Source organism: Narcine bancroftii, chromosome 6 (assembly GCF_036971445.1).
Source record: "Narcine bancroftii isolate sNarBan1 chromosome 6, sNarBan1.hap1, whole genome shotgun sequence".
NCBI classification, from domain to species: domain Eukaryota; kingdom Metazoa; phylum Chordata; class Chondrichthyes; order Torpediniformes; family Narcinidae; genus Narcine; species Narcine bancroftii.
The window spans coordinates 91,988,414-92,013,460 of NC_091474.1; the positions used below are offsets into that span (position 1 = coordinate 91,988,414).

A 25,047-nucleotide genomic window follows, 5' to 3' on the forward strand; every position below is an offset into this window, starting at 1 on the left:
TAAAAAACAATGCACTGTATGTATCGGGGCTTGACTTGGCGAGAAGCCGGTTGAGTCCAACTCTGCAGACTTGTGAATAAAGCTTGTCGTGTCACCGATCTTAAAGAGACTCATTTGTGAGAATTTGTGTTTCTGACACAAAGGATTGTTGATTTCAGGAAAAGATGACATTAGCGCCCCATGAGAGAGGCAGCCTTACCCAAACTTCACCTCATCCTAAACCCCCCAATAACCCAATATGAATCTCACAGGGGCCTCAAGGGGTGGCAGAAAACTCCACCAGGTACTGCTTAAGGAAGGCTCCCTAGGCCAGGACACAACCATAGAGCATAATGGCACCCTTACCCAGACTTACCTCAACCTAAAAAAAAACCAAATAACCAAAAATGAATCTAAAAGGGACACTAAGGCCTAACAGCAAGCTACACCAGACACTGCTTCAGGCAGACTCCCCAGTCCAGGACACAATCACAGATCACAGGGGCATTTTCACCCAGATTTAACCCAATGATAACCACCCAAATATCCAAAAATTAATCCCACATGAGCCTTAAGTCCATTCAGCTAACTCTGCTAGACACTGCTTAGTGCAGGGTCCCTGGGCTGGGAACACAACCAGAGAGCATAAAGGCATCCTTACACAGACTTAACCCTAAACCCTAACCCCCTCCCCCCTAAACAACCCAAAATTAATCCAACACGGGCCTTAAGTCCATTCAGCTAACTTTGCCAGGCAGTGATCAGGACAGACCCCCCACAATCAGGAATCACAGAGGCAACCTTACCCAGACTTCACCTTTTCCTAAACATCCAACAACCCAAAATCAATCCCACAAGGGCCTGGAGGCCTGACAGTAAACTCCAACAGGCACTGCCTGATGTACTCTAGGCCAGGACACAACCAGAGAGCATAAAAGCACCCTTCCCAGACTTAACCCTAACCCCCCAAACAACCCAATATTAGTCCCACATCAGCCTTTAGTCCATTTGGCTAACTCCACCAGGCAAGGATCAAGACAAACCCCCCCATGACAGGACACAATCAATAATCACAGAGGCAGCCTCACCCAGACTTCACCTAATCCTAAACCCCAATAACCCAAAATGAATCTCACAGGGGCCTCAAGGGGTGGCAGCAAACTCCACCAGGTACTACTTAAGGCAGGCTCCCTAGGCCATAAAGACACTCTTACCCAGACTCAACCCCATTCAAAGACAACTCAAATAGAAGCCCCACAACAGACTCCCTGGGCCAGCACACTTATGACAAATTACAGGAACACCCTAACATAGACCCAACCTTACAACCTAACCCTAACCTGGCAGCTCAGAGTGACACACAACCCCAGAGAAGGGAATCAAGTGAACACAAGGTGGATGATGATCCTGCTATCCACATATTAACACCCTAACCCTTACCCAGACTCAACCCTTTTCAAAGACAACCCAAATAGAAACCCCACAATGCCAATCCCCACAACAGACTCCCTGGGCCAGCACTCTCATGACAAATTACAGGGACACCCTAACACAGACCCAAGCCTACCAAGAAACACCCCCAATAAAGGAGTTTGTGGAGGCTTGATATGACATCAGAAACTCTGGCAAATTTCTACATGTGTGGTGGATCATGGTCTGGTATGGGCAACACCAATACCCCTGAGCACAAGGTCCTGCAAAAGGTAGTGGACACAGCCCAGCACATCACAGGGAATATATCTACAGTGAACACTGCCATCAGAGAGCAGCAGCAATCATCAAGGATCCACACCACCCAGCACACGCCCTATTCTCGCTGCTACCATTAGGAAAGAGGTATAGGTGTCACAAGACTCGCACCACCAGGTTCAGAAACAGCTCCTACCCCTCCACCATCAGGCTCCTCAACAACAAACTCAATCAGGGACTTGTTTAAATACTAACTTGCACACTTTATTGATTTTGTTTCTATGTATAAAAGTTTGTTTACACGTATCCATTGAGTACATTTTTTTTGCACTATCAATAAATGGTCATTCTGCCTTGCCCTCAGGAAAAAGAATGGCAGGGTTGTAGGTGATGTCATGTATGTACTCTGATTATAAATCTGAACTTTTAAAATGAGGGGGGAAAGATTTAAAGGGAACGTGATTGGCATCTTATGCACACAGGGTGGTGAATCTATGAAATGAGCTACTATTGGAAGTGGTAGAGGTGGGTACAATTACAATATGTAAAAGATATTTAGACAGGTACAATGAAAGGTTTAGAGTAGTGGTTTTTCGGACTTCCTTTCCACAAACATACCACCTTAAGTATTCCCTATGCCATAGATGCTGTGTGATTAATAAGGGATTGCTTAAGGTGGTATTTGAGTAGAAATAAAGTTTTAAAAACCAGTTTTAATTGTACCTAATTGACTCATTATGTGCACGGTTTCATAACTCCAAAGACAATATTTCTCAAGCAAAATATTTCAGTAACAATTGGCTCTAGAGCAGTGGTGCTCAACATTTTTTCCCCTCACTAGCATACCATCTGAAGTAATCTCTTACCAATCACAGAGGACCTATGGCATAGGGCAGTGGTGCTCTATGATTTACTGCAATATTTTGCTTGAGAAAAATTGTCATTGGCACATTTCCTTTGGAGTTATGAAACTGTGCACATAACGAGTCAATTAGGTACAATTAAAACAGTGGTTTTCAACCTTTTTCTTTCCACCCACATACTACCTTAAGTAATCCCTTACTAATCACAGGGCACATATGGCATAGGGAATACTTAAATTGGTATACAAGTGGAAAGAAAAAGGTTGAAAACCATTGGCATAGGGACAAACTCAGGTTGGCATAGCAGTTAGCGCAATGGCTTTAAAACACTAGCGATTGGGACTGGATCAGGGTTAGAATCTCACACTGTCTGTAAGCAGTTTGTACATTCTCAGTGTCTGCATGGGTTTTCTCCGGGGGAGGGGGGCTTTGGTTTCTTCCCACCATTCAAAAAACAGTACTGGGGGAGGGTGTAGGATAATGGGGTGTAAATTGGGCGGCACAGCTTTGTGGGCTGAAAGCCTTAAATTAAATTTAAAAATTAAAACAACATGGCAGGTGTGGCGGAACAAAGGACCAGTTATGGTGCTAAGTAGTTCTGTGACCACAAAAAGTGAAAACGCTGTATTCAGCAGGTCACGTTGTGTGGGGAGATAAACATCAACGTTTCAGTTTGAATATCTCATCTAATAAGAAAAGTAAACCTGCAGAAATAAAGCAGAAATGGAGAGAACAGAGGAAATGCCTGGAGGGTGGATACCAAGTAGGGCCTTGTGAAGTCAAGTGCTGATGACTTGTTAATTGCAGCTAAATTGAGAACCCCTAAAGGAGGTGATGAACAAAGACAGAGGAAACAACAAAAGCAAGAATGTTGGAGACAATGTCTTTCTTTGGCTTGGCTTCGCGGACGAAGATTTATGGAGGGGGTAAAAAGTCCACGTCAGCTGCAGGCTCGTTTGTGGCTGACAAGTCCGATGCGGGACAGGCAGACACGGTTGCAGCGGTTGCAGGGGAAAATTGGTTGGTTGGGGTTGGGTTTTTCCTCCTTTGCAATAGTGTGGAGGTTAAAGTCAAGACAAGTAAGTGGAAATTTGGCTGGCTAGCTCAGTTGATGGAGCATGATTCAATATCAGATTCATTGATAATAGGTTGGCACAACATCATGGGGAAAGGGCTTGAACTGTAATTTTCTATGAAGTGAAATGGAGGATTAAAATAACAGGCAACTTATATCTTCCTCAATTGAAGTTTGTTGGCAAAGTGGACACCCAACTTTAATTTACTTTTCCATTAGTGCATGTTTGTTACTTTAAAATAGTAATGTACTACATATTATTGCAAATAGTCAATATTTAAAATCCTGGAACCTCTGGGATGTAGCCAAGATGGTGACACCTGTGCTGACAGCAACCTTGAGGGGTTGCAGTCTCCAGGGGAGCATGCAGAGCACCAGAAATGGGGAGAATACCTCTTCCCCACCTCTCTTGCCCGCCACCCACCCTCAAGAAGGCGAAGTATAGGAAGACAACTGTATAGCACAGTGACTCATGGGAGCAGACCAGCAAGGGGCTCAGCAAGGACTCAAACAGGCTGCGAGCTGCTGGGGACCAGGTATCAGAACTAGGATTCGCGAAGGTGCTGAGGGCTTCCCGATTGTACGGGAGGTTTGGATCTGGAGCTTGGGTTGTCAACAGATAGAACAAGGGACTGTGCAGCTGAAGAACAACTGGATGTGAATCCACACTCTGAAGGGACTCTCTTTTGCTTTTCTTACTGTAAGGGTTGCGAGGCAATAATCATGGTGATTCTTCGTCTGTCTTACATCAGACTAAAGGAAATTGTGTAATATTACATTTTATGTTTTATGACATGACAATTTAGAATCTTAATGGCTATGGACTCATTGAAAGTTTTCAAAGTGGTGTATTCAAATTCCCCTACCACTCCCTCCACTCTTTGATTTTCATCATGTAGATCCCCTTTCCACTAAAAACTCTGGGTTCACTTGCAATTGGACATTGACTATGCCTGGGAGAAAAGAAGACAAATAACACTGGACAGCAATATTTTTCAAAAAGAAAAATGGGAATTACAAGAGACAGCTTCAAGCTGAACACAAGGATAATTTCAGATTTGCTGTATCACGTAGGAAGTTGGAGAATCATTAAATTAACCTCTATTGAATTTAGCATGTTTAATCATGTAATGATGCTGACATATTGAGTTCATTCAACTGACCCAAAAATGTTTTGCTGCTGGTTTTCGATTGTACTCAGCATCTGATGCCTCTCAGTAGTGTCCAACGATAGCCAGAATTGATGGATTCCAGTTACTGCTTTTCCAGGGTTGCAGAGTCCTGGTGAAAACTTTCACCATGTTCGTCACTGACTACATCAAGATCAGCAGGGAGGAAGTCCAAGTGTGAATCCAGAAAATTAATTTTCAATTAAATGTTGCACTTCATGGCTTTGTATACTTGAAGTAGATTTAAAATACGACAGGAAATTTTAAAAAATGTGATATCTAAAATTAAGTACGTGTTAGAAAAACTTTAAGGTGATTTTTTTTGTGATCAGCAGCCCGAAATATAAAATACACCCAAGTGTTCAGGTACCAAAATTTTTGTTGTGTGTAATTTGATCTTGTTTTAAAAAAATCAAGGTTAGATTATAAATGGGAAATCTTGGACTGTGTCCATTCTACAGTTTACAAAATAACTTGGTAACTTGTGACCAGGGGAATGTGCAAGGACCTATGCCAGATTCATAACAATTTACAAAATCTAATCATGATTGAGGAAGGATGTTCAAAACCATAATTTATGAAGAATAGGTGGGAAAGCAAATTGAGAGGATACCATGAGCTGAAAAATCATGGATGATCATTTTCTGGCAGAGCAGGTGTGAGCCGCTGAATGGCCATTATTTCTTATGGTCCAAGTGAATAATAAAGGTTATGCCTCAATACTGAGTGCCATTCCAGCAAAATCTGATAATTTGGATTCATTTCAAATAGGATTGCTTGAACATGAAAAGTAACTGGAAAAAAATGTGGAGAGGATTAGCTCCTTTTGTGTTTCCCAAATCTTTTCTCCTATAACTATTGAAGTCATCCTCCCAAGTAACTGGAACATAGTTTTCATAAATATGACTATTTTTTAAAATGTTATTTATTTCATCATTCATTATACACAAGAGATCCATTTCAAATTGACAAATACCCCACAATTAGCTGCAGAAATATCATCATATTTCATAGTTCTTCACTTGGGGTGGTTCTTCATCAGGTGAACCTCCATTCTCCAGATAAAGGTTATTATAAGGATACTGTTTAGGACCCTGGAAAAAGAATTTAAGTTAAAACACAAATCAATTTCCCCACTCCAGTATTAGACAAATTTTTTTCCTCTTTTCCAAAAATCGTAATCCTGTTACATTTGCTAACAATGAAGTACCCATGTCTTGACAATGTCAGTCTTTCCTGTTGAAGCTCCAACACAATTTGAACAATGCTTAATAAAACCAGCATATCCAATCCTGCACCGTATTATTTATCGTCTCAAATCTTCAAGTATCTCAAACTATGTCTACAATAAATATCTGCTCAATACTGCAACATATGGAACTGGAAATACAAGGAGCAGTGAAAATTAGTCTTTGCCATGCATTTACAGATTTTTTTTAATTTAAAAAAAATTTAAACATATAGCAAGGTAACAGGCCCTTTCGACCCACAAGCCCCTGCTGCCCAATTACTCCAAATTGACCTACAATCCTGGTATGTTTTAAACGGTGGGAGGAAATCAGAGCACCTGGAGGAAACTCACGCAGAAATGGGGAGAACATACAAAGTCTTCACAGACAGTGTGGGATTCGAACCCTAGTCCTGAGCGCCTCCAGGACTGTGCTGTCCCATGCTAACCATACTGGTCATTTTGCCTTGTAAAATGCAAGCAAATTTCCAGCTGACAATAGCTTAGCAAAGGAAATTAAGATAATGAGTTGGAAAGGCCAGTACAGTGGCTATTCAGGTTTGATCCTGATGTTAGATGCTGCCTGTATGCAGTTTGCATGTTTACTCCCTTGTCAAGAAATTATTGTAGGTTAATTGACCACTTTAAATTACAGCCAGTGTTGTAATTATCAAAAGAATCAAAGGAGAATTAATGATACATAGTGAAACACGAAAGTCTGCAGATGCTGTAAATGTAGTCAAAACACAGAAATGCTGGAGGAACATAGCTGGTCTCACAGCTTCTGTTGAAGGAAAAGATATGTTACTGACATTTCAGGCCTGATCCTTCCCCAAGGCATGAGTGAAAAAAACAGGCATCTGAATTAAAGGCCTGTGGAAAGAATGGGAGGGGAAGTAGTACAGACCAATATAAAAAGGTGTTAATTGGATATTATAAGAGGAAAGGTGAGAATTGATTTTGGCTCTGGGAAAGGAGACAGAGGGAAAAGGGAAGAGCAAGAGACAGAGCTAGAGGGAAGGAAGATGGAGGGTGGGTGAGTGAGGGAAGGAAGATGGAGGGTGGGTGAGTGAGGGAAGGAAGATGGAGGGTGGGTGAGTGAGGGAAGGAAGATGAAGGGTGGGTGAGTGAGGGAAGGAAGATGGAGGGTGGGTGAGTGAGGGAAGGAAGATGGAGGGTGGGTGAGTGAGGGAAGGAAGATGAAGGGTGGGTGAGTGAGGGAAGGAAGATGAAGGGTGGGTGAGTGAGGGAAGGAAGATGGAGGGTGGGTGATTGAGGGAAGGAAGATGGAGGGTGGGCGAGTGAGGGAAGGAAGATGGAGGGTGGGTGAGTGAGGGAAGAAAGATGGAGGGTGGGTGAGTGAGGGAAGGAAGATGGAGGGTGGAAGAGTTCTAATGGAAACCAGAGAAGCCATGTTAATGCCAAAAAGGATGTGATAAGCAAACAAACCTCTAACACTGGAGTAGTTAATCTCTCAAATCTAAATTGCTAAGTGTAAATTTGTAATTAAAAACTTACCACAGGCTGGTATGAAGGATACAACTCCCCAAGAAAGAACATTAAAAGCATAAACCCTACAAAGCCACTCAAGTGTTTAACCATGGTAATCCAGTCTACAGGACTTGGAGAAGTATCCACACGATTCCGAATGAACATGTCAAAATCCCAATGCATCTGGAAAAAGCAATTTGAAAAACATTGAAGGGGGGTTTAAAACAGAACAAATCAAATTATCCACCAGCCTCAAAATATTTCATAAAAACATGCTCCAGATGGCTCGATATTACAGGTGAAGCCATAAATGCAATTTGGTTTGAAAAGAATCATGACTATTAAAATGTGTCTTAACTGGGCAGGTCTTTCAATTCAACTTCATTTGCTACACGTACATTTGGACATCCCAAAGGCCACAAGTTTATAAATGTAAACTGTTTTTATTTTCCAACAACGCATATTTAATCAATGAAATCAAAAGATCGGAAGATTTTTGGCCTCTCTATTGATAAATGCACCTACTTTGATGCTGAGCCATATCATCAGGAAGAAATATCCCATACTGGATTTCAGTATTATATATTAGATGGGAAAACATGTTTTCACACTTCTAATTGGTTTTACTCTGAACAGAAACCTGCCAAAAATGTCAAAATAAAGTTAACTTTGAACTAGACAGAGAGAGAGAATAATATTTTTTTTGTCAGAAAGCAGATGAAGACTAGAAAAGTGGTTTCTAGAAATCCGATATTTTATTCAAGACTGGATTGCTACTAGACATTTCTTTCCGCTCACCGGTTCACCCCAATTTCGTCGCAGGTCAGGTTCATCCCAGGCATACCATGGATCTCGCTCCTGCTGTGACTTGTTCTGTAGTTTTGGGTAGTCACCATATCTATTCATGTAAAAATAAACTTTCATTCTTACTATTAAAATTCATGTCTAAAGCTTCAATAGCTATCTCAGGTTCTTTAAATTTTAAATTTAGACATACAGGACCTTTCAGCCCACAAACTTGTGCCACCCAATTACGCCCAATGAACCTAAAACACCTGGCACGTGTTTTAAATGGTGAGAGGAAACCAAAGCCCCTGGCAAAAACCCATGCAGACACAGGGAGAATGCGCAAACTCCTTACAGACAGTGTGGGATTCGAACCCATGTCCTGATCGCTGGCCCTGTAACAGCATTGTGCTAACTGCTATGCCAACCTTGCCATCTTAACATGGACACATATTGCGTTTAAACACAAGAGAGGAAATGAACATTATTCTCCATTAAGAAGCCTTTGTCTAGCCCACAATAATAATAACCACTTGTATAAATGATGTTACTTCTTTAAATTGTCATTTTAGCCTCCATTAAAGAAATCAGCAAGAAAGTGTTTTTTTTAAACTCAGCTATACACAATACAGGCATGTGTCACTTAACATCTGGTAGGGCAATGTCCAACCTCATATACATCCATGGTCCTATAATTATTCAGTTACCATGAGCAAGTTCACAGCAATTTAGAAAAAGCAATCACTAATTATAGGAAATTATATCCAAAAAATCTGACTGCCCTGCTCTCTCCCCACAGCCCTGTATCAATCCCAACTAATCCCACTGCACCACGCTCTCCCTACAGCCCCATGTCTGTCTCCCCACAGCCCTGTGTCAGTCCCCACACTGATCCCACTGCCCTGCTCTCTCCCCACAGCCCCATGTTTGTCTCCACACTGATCCCACTGCCCCACTCTCTCCTCCCACAGCCCTGTGTCGGTCCCTACACTGTTCCCACTGCCCTTCTCTCTACCCCCACAGCCCTGTGTCGGTCCCCACACTAATCCCACTGCCCCGCTCTCTGCCCACAACCCCTGTTGGTCTCCACACTGATCTCTACTTACAAATAAAAAGTTTACATACACTACAGTATCCCATATAGTTTTGCTAAGAATATAATATGGTGTTCGTACAATGTCCAACATCACATAACGCCCAATTTCACAGAACGTATTGTGAACCTTAAGTGGCACATGCCTTCATTCTCTTCCTCATCACTCGTATATATAAGTAAAAGATCAGTCATAATCTTATTGATTGGTGAAACAGGTACAAAGAATCAAATGCCTAAAAGGCCCTGTATTCTTCATTCTCTTTCATTCTAAATATGTGATAATAAATTCTACCACCATCATATTATACTTTGCCTTCCTCAAACACAGCAAGACAATCGATAGCAGCCCTAAATCTACTTTTCAGAAACAAGCTCACCCCATTCCATCATCAGGATAAGGCTCGTAATCTTCCACTCTCATGTTGTATTTCTTTGCTGCTAATGCTCTTTCCTCTGGTGTTTTCGGATAAGGACCAGGCATCATGTCCTTTGAAAGTCCAGAGGCTGCGAAGTAAAATCAAAATACAAATGGAAGAACTTAGTTAACTTTTCACTCTGACCGTTTGAAGATTTTGAAAGTAAATGAGCAAAGCAGAAGGCTTCTGAACAGGCAGCCATTTTCTTCCCTTCTTGTTATATTCTGCCCCCAACCTGTCCAAGATCTTAATGGACACGCTGACATTTATAATTACAAAAAAAAGTAAAAATATTTTTTTCTTTTTCTGATCCTTTCTCACAAATGAAAGCAGAAAACACTAAAAGTATTCAGAAAGCCAAGCAGTATCTGCGGAAAGAGAGAGAGAAAGTTACAATTTCAGTTTGATGACTTTGCATCAGAACAGAGAAAAGTAGGTACAAGAAAAAAAACAACACTCAGGACAAGAAAAAAACCCAAGGATTGTTAACTTGGCCTGTGACACCAGGGGCATCAGTCTTCTCTCCATCAAGGACATTGACAATAGGTGGTATCTTCAGAAAGCAGCCTCTGTCCCGAAGGATTCTCACCACCCAGGCCACGCCCTCTTCATTCTGAAAAAGGTGCAGGAGCCTGAGGAGGAGCTCTCAGTGGCACAAGGTCAGCTTCTTCACCTCTGCCATCAGATTCCTGAATGATCAATGAACCACAGGCACTACCTGACTTTGACTTTACCTTGCACTATTTTTTAAATTTATTTTGCAAGATGGTTTATCTGTGATGCTGTCGCAAAATAATGAACTTTGTGATATGTTCATGACAATAAATTCTGAAAGTTCTGAGCAAAGGGGTCTTGACCAGACACATTAACAGGACCTTCATCCACTGACTTGCCAAGTTTTCCCGACATTTTCACTTTTAAAATCTGAAATTTATTTGGTCAGATATTCAGTTGGACTGCATTCCAGTCTAAATGATTCCACATCTGCAATGATGGAAAGGAGGTGGAAAGAGTCAAAATCTCCAAGGTCCTGTAAACCAGTACAATCAAGGCAGACCAGTAATATCTAGTTTCTAAGGAGCCTGGGACATTTGGGATGTTGTTGGATACTCTATCAAACCTTTACACGTGCACTGTTGAAAGTATGCCGACTGGACATACTACAGCCTGATTTGGAAATACAAGTGCCCAGGAATGCACAAGGCTGCAGAGCATAGCCAGGTCCATCACAGGCTCTGATCTCCCATCCATTGCATACACTCATGTGTGGCACAGCCTCAAGAAGACAGAAGGTGGGGGGAGTCATGTGATGGAGTAGTGGCCAGTTGGGTAAAACCAGCCCTCTCCAGAAAAAAAGTCAAGAAAAGACAAAGTTCAACTAATAGAAAACATATGAAATAGAAGATAAAGTTTCAGAGAAGAGAAAGAAGATGGCACCCAAGAAGGGAAAAGTAAAAACAATGGGAAAAAAGAAAAGTCACCAGAAAAGCAAGGAGAAGGCCTTACCTGCACAAAGCAACAGGAAGACGTGGTGATGAAGAGTGCACAATCTCCGAGGTTGGTGCCGGCCCTGCAGAGTCGTGACCCCCCCAACCGGTGGACTGCAAAAATGGCTCTCTGAGCCAAACAAAAGTGTGCAACTGCGCAATCTAAGGTAAAGGCAAACACCAACAGGAGGGGGGCTCAGCCGAGGAGTGGGCAACCACGGCATGACCAGCTGAGGGATGCCAGACACCAGGGCTCTCAGCTGGAAGACGAGGAAGGCGGCAGGAGAGGGAGTGAGGTACCAGTCAAGAAAGAAAGTCGATGGGGTGAACGGCAAGAGGAGCAGCTCAGAGGAGAGGACTAACAGCAAGAGGCCCAGCAAGAAGAGGCCCGACAAAGTGAGGCAAGCAACTCATCAGGAAAATCAGAAGAGATACAGATACAAAGAAGAAGACACAAACACAGGTACAGACACAGAAGAAGAACACCAAGATCTTCACAGAGAAATAGAAGGTAAAACAGATGAACAGAATATAGATAAAGCTTTTTTTTCCAAGAACAAATGAGAGCATTAAAAGAATGGTTGTCATTAGAACTTAGTGCAATTAAAAGAAAAATGAAAAAAACTGAAGATAAAATGCAAAGATTAGAACTGGTCATGACAGAAATAGGGAAAAGAGTAGAAAATATGGAAGAACAAGAAATAGAAGTAAATGACTTGAGGTAAATTGGAAGAAAGTGACAAAAAAAATTAAAGAGACACAAGAGTTGTTAGCTCAGAAAATTGATATGTTGGAAAATTATAGGAGGCGAAACAACATAAAATTAGTCGGCCTGAAGGAAGATAAAGAAGACACAGATATGAAGGAATTTATAAAAGAATGGATCCTGAAGGTCCGGGGAATGAGAGAAATGCAGGAAGAAATGTAAATAGAAAGGGCACATGGTGCATTAGCTCCGAAACCACAGGCACATCAAAAACCAAGATCCATCTTAGTAAAATTTTTGAGATATACGACAAGAGAAAATATACTGGAGCGGGCAAGGAATAAAATTAGAGAAGATAATAAACTATTGGAATACAAGGGTCAAAAAATATTTTTTTATCCAGACACAAGTTTTGAACTCTTAAAGAAGAGGAAAGAGTTTAATACAGCAAAATCGATCCTATGGAAAAAAGGTTATAAATTTATGTCAAGACATCCAGCTGTGCTTAAAATATTTATACCCGGGGAGCAAAACAGACTGTTCTCAGATCTGGAGGAAGCACAAGAATTCACAGAGCGCTTACAGGACAGAAGGAGAGATGAAGAGATGTAATAAGAATGAAGAACGGTGATAAAGCATATATAAAGATGTAAAAACAATGTATATGTAAAGAACTAAAGAGGGGAAAAGAGAAGGGAAGCAAGTAAGGGGAAACAAAGGGGGAGCTTTGTTATATGTGTAAAAGAAGTGTTTTCTGCGGGGGGGGGGGGGGAGAATAACCATCACTGCGAAATCAGTTGACGCTTGCGAACAAGATCGCAATCCAAATGGAAAGGGGAGTTGTGGTTGCCCGGCAAGGGATAAGGGGCAACTCAGAGAAGGGAGGGGCATTTGGGGTTAAGGTAATAGAGGAAGTACAGGATATATTAAAAAAAAGCTGCCGAACAATAAAATTCCAGGAGAGGATGGATTTTAAATAGAATTCTATAAAACATTTCTTTTCTTTCTTCTTTTTCTTTGGCTTGGCTTCGCGGACAAAGATTTATGGAGGGGTATGTCCACGTCTGCTGCAGGCTCGTTGGTGACTGACAAGTCCAATGTGGGACAGGCAGGAATGGTTGCATGGGAAAATTGGTTGATTGGGGTTGGGTTTTGGGTTTTTCCTCCTTAGTCTTTTGTCAGTGAGGTGGGCTCTGCGGTCTTCTTCAAAGGAGGTTGCTGCCCGCCGAACTGTGAGGCACCAAGATGCACGGTTGGAGGCAATATCAGCCCACTGGCAGTGGTCAATGTGGCAGGCACCAAGAGATTTCTTTAAGCAGTCCTTGTACCTCTTCTTTGGAGCACCTGTCTCAGTGGCCAGTGGAGAGCTCGCCATAGAACACGATCTTGGGAAGGCGATGGTCCTCCATTCTGGAGACGTGACCCACCCAGCGCAGTTGGGTCTTCAGCAGCATGGATTCAATGCTTGCGGACTCTGCCAGCTCGAGTACTTCGGTGTTGGTGATGAAGTCATTCTAATGAATGTTGAGGATGGAGCAGAGACAGCGCTGATGGAAGCGTTCTAGGAGCCAATAGGTGATGCCGGTAGAGGACCCATGATTCGGAGCCGAACAGGAGCGTGGGTATGACAATGGCTCTGTACACGCTGATCTTTGTGTGTTTCTTCAGGTGGTTGTTTTTCCAGACTCTTCTGTGTAGTCTTCCAAAGGCGCTATTTGTCTTGGAGAGTCTGTTGTCTATCTCTTTGATGATCCTTGCATCAGATGAAATGGTGCAGCCGAGGTAGGTAAACTGGTTGACTGTTTTGAGTTCTGTGTGCCCGATGGAGATGTGGGGGGGCTGGTGGTCAAGGTGGGGAGCTGGCTTCAGGCTGACTTCCAGGCCAAACATTTTGGCAGTTTCCGCAAAACAGGACGTCATGTGCTGGAGAGCTGGCTCTGAATGTGCAACTAAAGCGGCATCGTCTGCAAAGAGTAGTTCACGGACAAGTTACTCTTGTGTCTTGGTGTGAGCTTGCAGGCGCCTCAGATTGAAGAGACTGCCATCCATGCGGTACCGGATATAAACACCGTCTTCATTGTTGAGGTCTTTCATGGCTTGTTTCAGCATCATGCTGAAGAAGATAGTAAAGAGGGTTGGTGCAAGGAAAACATAAAACATTTAAAGAGTTATTAATTCCTCCTCTCCTGGAAGTAATGAACCAAATAGAAGAAACACAAAACCTGCCAGATTCATGTAAGACAGCAATATTACAGTAATACCAAAGACGGGGTAGGATCCATTAACACCAGCATCATATAGACCATTTTGCTGTAAAAAGGTAATGGGAACAACAGTACATGCAATTTGGGCATGTACAAAAGTGAAAATGTTTTGGGAAGATCTAAATCAGATATTAAATAAAATCACAAAAAAATAACATACCAAAAAATCCAGAGATCTTACTTCTAAGTAACATAAGAAGTAAGAAATTAGGCCTCAAATTGGATAAAGCGCAAAAAAGATTTATTATGATAGCCTTAGCAGTAGCAAAAAAATGTATAATGTCAACTTGGAAAATGGAAGAGAGCCTGAGAATACATCAATGGTCCATGGAAATGAATAAATGTATTCCATTGGAAAAAAATAACATATAATTTAAAAACTAAAGTCACATTATTTGAACAAATTTGGGAACCATACATGGAACATAACAGAGAGGGCTTGCCTCGGACCTCCACCCCCTAAAATGATAAGAAAACAAAACGACTTGATTCAGTGTGTAAAAGTAGATGACACATTTTTCTTGTTTATTTTTCATTGTGTGAAGACATTGTTTTATGGTTTTATTGTATTGTATATGTTGAATATTTATTTTTAGAGGGGGGTGGGAAGGGAGGAAGAAAGGGAGAAAATGCCACTGTGTATATTTAATGAGAAACGTTTGTATATATTTTAGTTGATATGGTTTAGTGTGAAAAATAAAAAATTATAATAAAAAAGGCAGAAGGTATAGGAGGTTGAAAGTCAGTACCTCTACTTTCAAGAACAGTTTCTTTCCAATAGCTTATAAGGTTCTTGAACCTCCTCTTCACACACTAACCATGGAAATAAAACACAGAAGTCTGCAGACACTGGTGATATGTCTGTCCATGGCTTCGTGTACTGTCAAACCAATACGATCCGTAAATTGGAAGAGCAACACCTAATTTTCTGACTGCAAGTAATTTTTTTACTGCAAGTCCTACCTATCTTTGACGTTTATTGTCTAAAGTAATACAATTAGTTAACTATTATAGTTTTTCATTACAAATACACACAGCTTGCAGCAAATAAGAATTTCAGGCATATGTACAATGTGTATGACAATAAACTCTACATTTTCACAGAACTAGTTCCCAGCTCAATTCCAGAGAGAAACACAAAGACTGAAGATGCTGGAATCTTGAGCAAACAAACATTTGTTTTAAGAATTCTACCCATGGATGCTATCTGACCAACTGAATTCCTCCAACAATTCTTTTGATAGCTTATTTCCATTCTATCCTTCCAGGGCCTCTTATTTTCCTTTGTACAATGAACCAAATAAGCCTTTTCCAGTGTAGGAGGAAATGTTCTCATTTTTTTTTATTTTTCACACCATAAATCACATTAACCATGGTACACACTTTTTCCTTTTCACACATATACAGTGCCATTTACTCCCCCCCCTCCCTCCTCCCATCCCACCCTCCCTACCTCCCCCCTCCCGTCCATTTAAGGTATACAATCTAGGATACATTAAACCAGTCAGACAATGTTGTCATTCAATAAAAATACACCAGAAATTCTACTGAAGTCCATTCTTTTCATTTCCTTTTCCTTCCGTTAACTTAGGTAATGATTGTCCCCGGTAGGTTTTCGCTATTGTATTTAATGTAAGGCTCCCATATTTGTTCGAATATTTCAATATTATTTCTTAAACTATATGTTATTTTTTCTAATGGAATACATTTATTCATTTCTATATACCATTGTTGTATTTTCAAATTATCTTCCAATTTCCAGGTTGACGTAATACATTTTTTTGCTACGGCTAGAGCTATCTTAACAAATCTTTTTTGTGCATCCTCCAAATCAATTCCAAATTCTTTGTTTTTTATGTTACTTAGGAGGAAGATCTCTGGATTCTTTGGTATATTGTTTTCTGTTATTTAATTTAATATCTGATTTAGATCTTCCCAAAATTTTTTTACTTTCTCACATGTCCAGATTGCATGAATTGTTGTTCCCATTTCTTTTTTACATCGAAAACATCTATCAGATACTGTTGGGTCCCATTTATTAAACTTTTGAGGTGTAATGTATAGCCTGAGTATCCAGTTATATTGTATCATACGTAACCTCGTATTTATTGTATTTCTCATCGTTCCGGAGCATAACTTCTCCCATGTTTCCTTTTTTATCTTTATATTTAAATCTTGATCCCATTTTTGTTTAGTTTTACCATTTGTTTCCTCATTCTCCTTTTCTTGCAGTTTAATATACATATTTGTTATAAATCTTTTATCATTGTATCTGTAATCACATATTCAAGGTTACTGCCCTCTGGCAAACTCAAGCTGCTTCCTAATTTATCCTTCAAGTAGGATCTCAATTGGTAATATGCCAGCGCTGTATCTTGAGTTATATTGTACTTATCTTTCATTTGTTCAAAGGATAAGAATCTATTTCCTGAAAAACAATTTTCTATTCTTTTAATCCCTTTTTTTCCCCCATTCTCTAAAGGAAAGGTTATCTATTGTAAAAGGGAGTAACTTGTTTTGCGTCAATATTAGTTTTGGTAATTGATAATTTGTTTTATTTCTTTCTACATGCATCTTCTTCCAAATATTGAGGAGATGATGTAATACTGGAGAACTTCTATGTTGTACCAATTTTTCATCCCATTTATATAATATGTGTTCAGGTATCTTTTCCCCTATTTTATCTAATTCTAATCTCGTCCAATCTGGCTTTTCCCTTGTTTGATAAAAATCTGATAGGTATCTTAATTGTGCGGCTCTATAATAATTTTTAAAGTTTGGCAGTTGTAAGCCTCCTTGTTTATACCATTCTGTTAATTTATCTAGTGCTATCCTTGGTTTCCCCCCTCTCCATAAAAATTTCCTTATTATTTTCTTTAACTCCTTGAAGAATTTCTCTGTCAGTTGTATTGGCAATGCTTGAAATAAGTATAATATCCTTGGAAAAATGTTCATTTTAATACAGTTTATCCTTCCTATTAGTGTTAGTGGTAAATCTTTCCAATGCTCTAAATCGTCCTGTAATTTTTTCATTAGTGGATAATAATTGAGTTTCTATAGTTGGCCGAGATTTTTGTTTATTTGTACACCTAGGTATCTTATTGCTTGCATTTGCCATCTAAATGGTGATTCCTTCTTAAATTTTGAGAAATCCGCATTATTCATAGGCATTGCTTCACTTTTATTTACATTTATCTTGTAACCCGACACTTCTCCATATTCCTTCAATTTCTTATATAATTCTTTTATTGATAGTTCTGGTTCTGTTAAGTACACTATAATATCATCCGCAAATAAACTGATTTTATATTCCTTGTCTTTTATTTTTATTCCTTTTATATTATTATCTGTTCTTATCAATTCTGCTAGTGGTTCTATACCTAACGCAAACAATAAAGGTGATAGTGGGCATCCCTTCCGTGTTGACCTGCTTAAGTTAAATTGCTTTGATACATGTCCATTTACTGTCACTTTCGCTAACGGTCCCTTATATAATGCTTTAATCCAATTAATATACTTCTCCGGTAAACTGAATTTTTGCAATACTTTGAACAAATAATTCCATTCTACTCTGTCAAAGGCCTTCTCTGCGTCTAAAGCAACTGCTACTGTAGGTGCTTTATTCCCTTCTACTGCATGAATTAAGTTAATAAATTTACAAATAATGTCTGTTGTGCGTCTTTTTTTGATAAATCCAGTTTGGTCTAAATTTACCATTTTCGGTACATACTCTGCTAATCTGTTTGCTAATAGTTTAGCTATTATCTTATAATCTGTGTTAAGTAGAGATATTGGTCTATATGACGCTGGTGAGAGTGGATCTTTCCCTTGCTTTAGTATTACTGTAATTATTGTTGTTTTACATGAATCTGCAGGCAAAATCTTCGCTAGGATTCTACTAAATAGAATAATACCTAGTGTCGCCGAGAATATTCTCCCAGAATCACAGTGCGGCTTTCGCGCAAACAGAGGAACTACTGACATGGTCTTTGCCCTCAGACAGCTCCAAGAAAAGTGCAGAGAACAAAACAAAGGACTCTACATCACCTTTGTTGACCTCACCAAAGCCTTCGACACCGTGAGCAGGAAAGGGCTTTGGCAAATACTAGACTGCATCGGATGTCCCCCAAAGTTCCTCAACATGATTATCCAACTGCACGAAAACCAACAAGGTCGGGTCAGATACAGCAATGAGCTCTCTGAACCCTTCTCCATTAACAATGGCGTGAAGCAAGGCTGTGTTCTCGCACCAACCCTCTTTTCAATCTTCTTCAGCATGATGCTGTACCAAGCCATGAAAGACCCCAACAATGAAGACGCTGTTTACATCCGGTACCGCACGGATGGCAGTCTCTTCATTCTGAGGCGCCTGCAAGCTCACACCAAGACACAAGAGAAACTTGTCCGTGAACTACTCTTTGCAGACGATGCCGCTTTAGTTGTCCATTCAGAGCCAGCTCTTCAGCGCTTGACGTCCTGCTTTGCGGAAACTGCCAAAATGTTTGGCCTGGAAGTCAGCCTGAAGAAAACTGAGGTCCTCCATCAGCCAGCTCCCCACCATGACTACCAGCCCCCCCACATCTCCATCGGGCACACAAAACTCAAAACGGTCAACCAGTTTACCTATCTCGGCTGCACCATTTCATCAGATGCAAGGATCGACAATGAGATAGACAACAGACTCGCCAAGGCAAATAGCGCCTTTGGTAGACTACACATAAGAGTCTGGAAAAACAACCAACTGAAAAACCTCACAAAGATAAGCGTATACAGAGCCGTTGTCATACCCACACTCCTGTTCGGCTCCGAATCATGGGTCCTCTACCGGCATCACCTACGGCTCCTAGAACGCTTCCACCAGCGTTGTCTCCGCTCCAACCTCAACATCCATTGGAGCGCTTTCATCCCTAACGTCGAAGTACTCGAGATGGCAGAGGTCGACAGCATCGAGTCCACGCTGCTGAAGATCCAGCTGCGCTGGATGGGTCACGTCTCCAGAATGGAGGACCATCGCCTTCCCAAGATCGTATTATATGGCGAGCTCTCCACTGGCCACCGTGACAGAGGTGCACCAAAGAAAAGGTACAAGGACTGCCTAAAGAAATCTCATGGTGCCTGCCACATTGACCACCGCCAGTGGGCTGATATCGCCTCAAACCGTGCATCTTGGCGCCTCACAGTTTGGCGGGCAGCAACCTCCTTTGAAGAAGACCGCAGAGCCCACCTCACTGACAAAAGGCAAAGGAGGAAAAACCCAACACCCAACCCCAACCAACCAATTTTCCCCTGCAGCCGCTGCAACCATGTCTGCCTGTCCCGCATCGGACTTGTCAGCCACAAACGAGCCTGCAGCTGACGTGGACTTTTACCCCCTCCATAAATCTTCGTCCGCGAAGCCAAGCCAAAGAAGACATGAATCTGGTAAGCTTTATGTTTTATCAATCTGGTTGATTACTTCCAGCAGGGGCGGAATTAATAAGTCTTTAAATGTTTTGTAGAATTCTATTGGGAATCCATCCTCTCCTGGTGTCTTATTATTTGGTAATTTTTTTATTATCTCTTGTATTTCTACTATTCCAAATGGTTCTGTTAATTTATTTTGTTCCTCTATTTGTAGTTTTGGTAGTTCCATTTTAGTCAGAAATTCACCTATTTTCCCTTCTTTCCCTTCGTTTTCAGTTTGGTATAATTGTTCATAGAATTCTCTAAAGATTTCCTTAATTTCTTTTGGATTATATGTGATTTGTTTGTCTTTTTTCCTTGATGCCAATACCATTTTCTCAGCTTGTTCTGTCTTAAGCTGCCATGCTAGGATTTTGTGCGTTTTTTCACCTAGTTCATAATATTTCTGTTTTGTCTTCATTATATTCTTCTCCACCTTATATGTTTGTAGTGTTTCATATTTTATTTTTTTATCCGCCAATTCTCTTCTTTTAGTTGTATCTTCCTTCATTGCTAATTCTTTTTCTATATTTACTATTTCCCTTTCCAACTGCTCTGTTTCCTGATTATAGTCCTTCTTCATCTTGGTTACATAACTTATTATTTGCCCTCTAATGAATGCTTTCATTGCATCCCATAGTATAAACTTATCTTCCACTGATTCCGTATTTATTTCAAAATACATTTTAATTTGTCTTTCAATAAATTCTCTAAAATCCTGCCTTTTAAGTAACATGGGGTTTAATCTCCACCTATACATTCTTGGAGGGATGTCCTCTAACTTTACTGTCAATATTAAGGGTGAATGGTCCGATAATATTCTAGCTTTATATTCTGTTTTTCTTACTCTATCTTGCATATGAGCTGATAACAAAAATAGGTCTATTCTTGAGTATGTTTTATGTCTAGCCGAGTAATATGAATATTCCTTTTCCTTTGGGTGTTGTTTCCTCCATATATCCAAAAGTTGCATTTCTTCCATCGATTTAATTATAAATTTGGTTACTTTGTTCTTTCTGTTAATTTTTTTCCCAGTTTTGTCCATATTTGAATCCAAATTCAGGTTGAAATCTCCTCCTATTAATATGTTCCCTTGCGTATCTGCTATCTTCAAAAAGATATTTTGCATAAACTTTTGATCTTCTTCGTTAGGTGAATATACATTGAGTAGATTCCAAAACTCCGAATATATCTGACATTTTATCATTACATATCTCCCTGCTATTTTAAATGGCACATTTTTACTAATTAATATAGCTACTCCTCTTGCTTTTGAATTATACGATGCTGCTGTTACATGTCCTACCCAATCTCTCTTTAATTTCTTGTGCTCCAATTCAGTTAAATGTGTTTCTTGCACAAATGCTATATCAATTTTTTCTTTTTTCAGTAAATTTAGCAGTTTCTTCCTTTTAATTTGGTTATGTATTCCATTAATATTTAAAGTCATATAGTTCAACGTAGCCATTTTATACTTTGTTTATCTTCCCTTTCCGTTTCTCCATTACCTTTCCTTCTTATCCATTTCTGTTTTCTTGTTTTGAACCCTTTATAAGACAACATTCCTAAAACATGAAACATTTTCCTTATTCTCCTATTTAAAACTTCTTTAGCCCCAATCTCCCCTTCCCCTCCTGAGTTGTCCTTTATCCCTTGTCGGACAACCACATCTCCCCTCTCCATTTGGATTTGCGAATTCACTCGCAAACGTCAGCTGATTTTGCAGTGACCGTAACTCCTCCCCACCCAGCCCCCCCCAGAAAAGATTTCACTTTTCATATGTAACAAAGGTCACTCTTTTAGTTCCCTCCTTATTCCCTCTATTCCATTTCCTTCCCTTATTAATTCTTGTCTATACTATCTATATTTTCCTCTCAATACGGATACATTCACGTATGCACATTATACATATACACACATATACCTCTTTACCCACATACATATAAACCGTGGTCATTTTTACTCTTATTACATATCTTCATCTCTCTGGTTGTTTTGTAGTTGTTCTGCAAATTTCCTTGCTTCCTCTGGATCCGAGAATAGTTTTTTTTTTCCCCATAAGATCGTTTTCGATGTATTGAACTCCTTTCTCTTCTTCAGGAGTTCAAAACTTGTGTCTTTTTAGTTCTCAGTCTTTTGTACTCTCGTTACACGTCTTCATCCCTCAGTCTATTTTGTAATTGTTCTGCAAATTTTCGTGCTTCCTGTGGATCCGAGAATAGTCTGTTTTGTTGTCCTGGATAAATATTTTCAATACTGCTGGATGCTTTAGTATAAATTTATACCCTTTCTTCCATAAAATCGCCTTTGCTGTATTGAACTCCTTTCTCTTCTTCAGGAGTTCAAAACTTATATCTGGATAAATGAAGATTTTTTGCCCTTTGTACTCCAGTGGCTTCTTGCCCTCTCTTACTTTTTCCATTGTCTTCTCCAGTACCTTTTCTCTTGTAGTATATATTAGGAATTTTACTAAAATAGATCTTGGCCTTTGTTGTGGTTTAAAGGCCAATGCTCTATGTGCCCTTTCTATTTCCATTTCTTGCTGTAGTTCTGGACATCCTAGGATCCTGGGGATCCAGTCTTTTATAAACTCTTTCATATTCTTGCCTTCTTCATCTTCCTTAAGGCCCACTATCTTTATGTTATTTCTTCTGTTATAATTTTCCATTATATCTATTTTCTGAGCTAACAGTTCTTGTGTCTCTATAACTTTTTTATTAGATTCCTCTAATTTCTTTTTTAAGTCCTCTACCTCCATTTCTACTGCTGCTTCCCGCTCTTCCATCTTGTCCATTCTCTTTCCCATTTCTGTTAAGGTCATATCTATTTTATTCATTTTCTCTTCTGTATTGTTTATTCTTCTTCTTAAATCATTAAATTCTTGTGCTTGCCATTCTTTAAATGACTCCATGTATTCTTTAATAAGAGAAAGTATATCCTTTATCTTGCCTTTCCCTTCTTCTTCTATTTCACTGTACTCTTCCTCTTCTTCTTCCTCTGGGTTGGCCATCTGTTGTTTCTTTGTTGCCCTTTTCTTCTCTTCTTTCTTGTTTTCGTTGTCTTCTATGTTCTCCTCTTGCTGCAGGTGTTCTGCAGCTGTCATTGCCGGCTGTGGAGATCGACTCCCCAGCTGGTCACCCCTCCCGTCGGTGAGTTTTTTTGCATGCGCGGTTGCACACTTTTACTCGGCTCAGCGAGCCATTTTTGTAGTCCACTTTCTACCGACCTGAGGGAGCGGGTTTCTCTCTCCACCGCGGGCCTCTTCGAACAGGTAAGGCCTTCTCCTTCTTCTTCCGTTGTCTTCTCTTCCTCTCTTCTTACCGTTGATTTCGATTTTTCTTTTTTCGTCGCCATCTTCTTTCCACCTTTATACTCACTTTTCTTTAATTTTTATTTTTGTGCCTTTGTGTTTTCCTTTGTTTTTTCCGACTTTTCTGTAGAGGGCTGGAGTTCACCGTCCGGCCACTACTCCATCACGTGACTCCTCCGGAAATGTTCTCATTGATGAAAGATCTTAAACTTTAGCTCAGTTTTCCACTTTTCACTCATTCTGATGATAAACATAGTTCAGTGTTGGAGATAAACAGAATATCCAGCTGATATTCAGCAGGTGAGGCAGATATGACAAACATTAGTGCAGTGGTTCTCAATTTTTTCTCCACTCACATACAACCTTAGTAAGAAATTACTTAAGATGGCATGAGTGGAAGAAAAGGGTTGAGAACCACTGTCACAGACGCTCTACCAGAAATAAAACATGAAAATTTGTAGACTGTGTGTAAAAACACACAATGTTGGATAAACTCAACAGGTCAGACAGGTAAAAATACATCACCGACATTTCAGGCATAGCCTTTCATTAAGGTAAGGAAAAATGTCAGCAGGCGTCTGAGCAAAAGAGTAAGCGGTTGGGGGGGGGGGGGTGAAAAGAGGTTTGGTTGTAAAGGCAGGAAGTGATAAGTTGAGAAGGGAGGGGACACCAGAGATCAAGGGGGGGAGGGATGGCAAGGTGTTAGGGAGAACTGTGAAGGGAAGGAGGAGGAGGAGGAGGGAGGGAAGGAGGAGGAGGAGGGAGGGAAGGAGGAGGAGGAGGAGGGAGGGGAGGAGGGAAGGAGGAGGAGGAGGAGGGAGGGAAGGAGGAGGAGGAGGAGAGTAGGTTAGCAGAAACTGGAAAAGTCGTTGCTCATGCCATCTGGTTGGAGGGTACCCAGACGGTATCGCTCCTCTAATTTGTGGGACATTACACAAGGCCACGGACAGACATGCGAGCGTGACCCAGAACTGAAATGGGAGGGGAGGGGAGGAGAGGAGAGGAGAGAGGGAAGGGGGGGAGGGTCTCTGTCACTGTTGTGGTCGAAGCGAAGCGATCTCCCAGTCTCTCCGACGTCGAGTGGGAAGTCTGACAACAGAGCTATCGAAATAGACATGGTCATGAAGCAGATATCATCATGGAAATAACATCAGTGAGAAGACAGCAATTTGAAAACAGTGATTCTCAGACTTTTCTCCTCCCCCCCCCCCCCCCCACCCCCCACCCCAATCAGTCACATACAACTTTAAGTAATCCCTTACTAATCACAAAACACCACTGGCATCAGGGCTCTGGGGTTAGTAAGGGATTAATCGGGGCAGTAAACTTAGTTGAGAACCACTGCATTAGTGTTTCAGTCGTTGACCTTCCATTGAACTGAGGCTGAACCCTGGGCCTTGCCCCCTTTCAAAGTTAATGTCGATAAACCGCCTGATGACAGATTAAAAAGCCCAACTCTCACCAGCCCGAGCGGAAGGCCAGCCCCCAGCGGGTTGCAAGCTCTTTCTGACGCCCCACGCCAAGGCCCGCATCCAACGAGGACTGAGGGCCATGTCGTCCCGCAAGGCGGACAGACGCCGAGGCGGCAGCACAGCTTTCCCCGCCGTCGCCGCCGCCACTGCGCACGCGTCAAACGACAGCCAGCAGCGCACATGCGTGCAGAGCTCGAGCTTCTTTCTGGCCGCCAGATGGCGACGGGCGATCAACGCACCTCCGGCGTCGTCGAGAGAGGAGGAGGGGGGAGGGGATTGCGCATGTCAAGTGGGATCCGCTTCCGACAACAGGGATCTTCGCTCCCTCGGCTGTGTTCTGCTTGCGGGTTCCCGCCGTCTTGGAGCCGGGCTGGGTAGCGAGGAGAGGCCATGGCCGAGCAGAGCGGAGCAAGCCCGGGATGGAGCGAGACTCAGCTGAGGAAATACACCTTCGCCACCAAGGCCATCCCCAGGATGTCCCACAGTGATCCACGGGCCGATGTCCTCATAGACAATGAGGTAACTGAGTGCATAGGGATGTGGGCCAAGGCTGGAGATCCTGCCCGGAACCCCC

The 25,047-nt window shown here is 41.2% G+C and overlaps 2 protein-coding genes across 2 annotated transcripts in view; one reads left to right on the forward strand and one right to left on the reverse strand.

The window, feature by feature from the left end:
- Positions 1-5,682: 5,682 nt before the first annotated feature.
- Positions 5,683-24,640, reverse strand: ndufb8 (NADH:ubiquinone oxidoreductase subunit B8). The gene is made up of 5 exons (XM_069885708.1): positions 24,464-24,640; positions 9,754-9,880; positions 8,293-8,392; positions 7,522-7,677; positions 5,683-5,869 (listed from the first exon to the last, which is right to left on the reverse strand). Exons 1-5 carry the CDS (start codon positions 24,552-24,554, stop codon positions 5,777-5,779), a joined length of 567 nt encoding a protein of 188 aa, XP_069741809.1. The 5' UTR covers positions 24,555-24,640; the 3' UTR covers positions 5,683-5,776.
- Positions 24,476-25,047, forward strand: part of hif1an (hypoxia inducible factor 1 subunit alpha inhibitor) — a 52,328-nt gene continuing 51,756 nt past the window's right edge. Inside the window, exon 1 of the mRNA XM_069885707.1 lies at positions 24,476-24,992. Coding sequence (XP_069741808.1) covers positions 24,864-24,992 — 129 coding nt within the window. The 5' untranslated portion in view covers positions 24,476-24,863. The remainder of the gene's footprint in view (positions 24,993-25,047) is intronic.

Bases quoted from the DNA above. Each gene is read 5' to 3' on its own strand.
- ndufb8 (XM_069885708.1), bottom strand. From the start codon at position 24,554: ATGGCCCTCAGTCCTCGTTGGATGCGGGCCTTGGCGTGGGGCGTCAGA. The intron at 9,881-24,463 runs GTGAGAGTTGGG...TTTACTTCGCAG, and splicing joins CTGGCCTTCCGCTCGGGCTG to CCTCTGGACTTTCAAAGGAC. The intron at 8,393-9,753 runs GTGAGCTTGTTT...TTACATGAATAG, and splicing joins TATCCTGATGATGGAATGGG to ATATGGTGACTACCCAAAAC.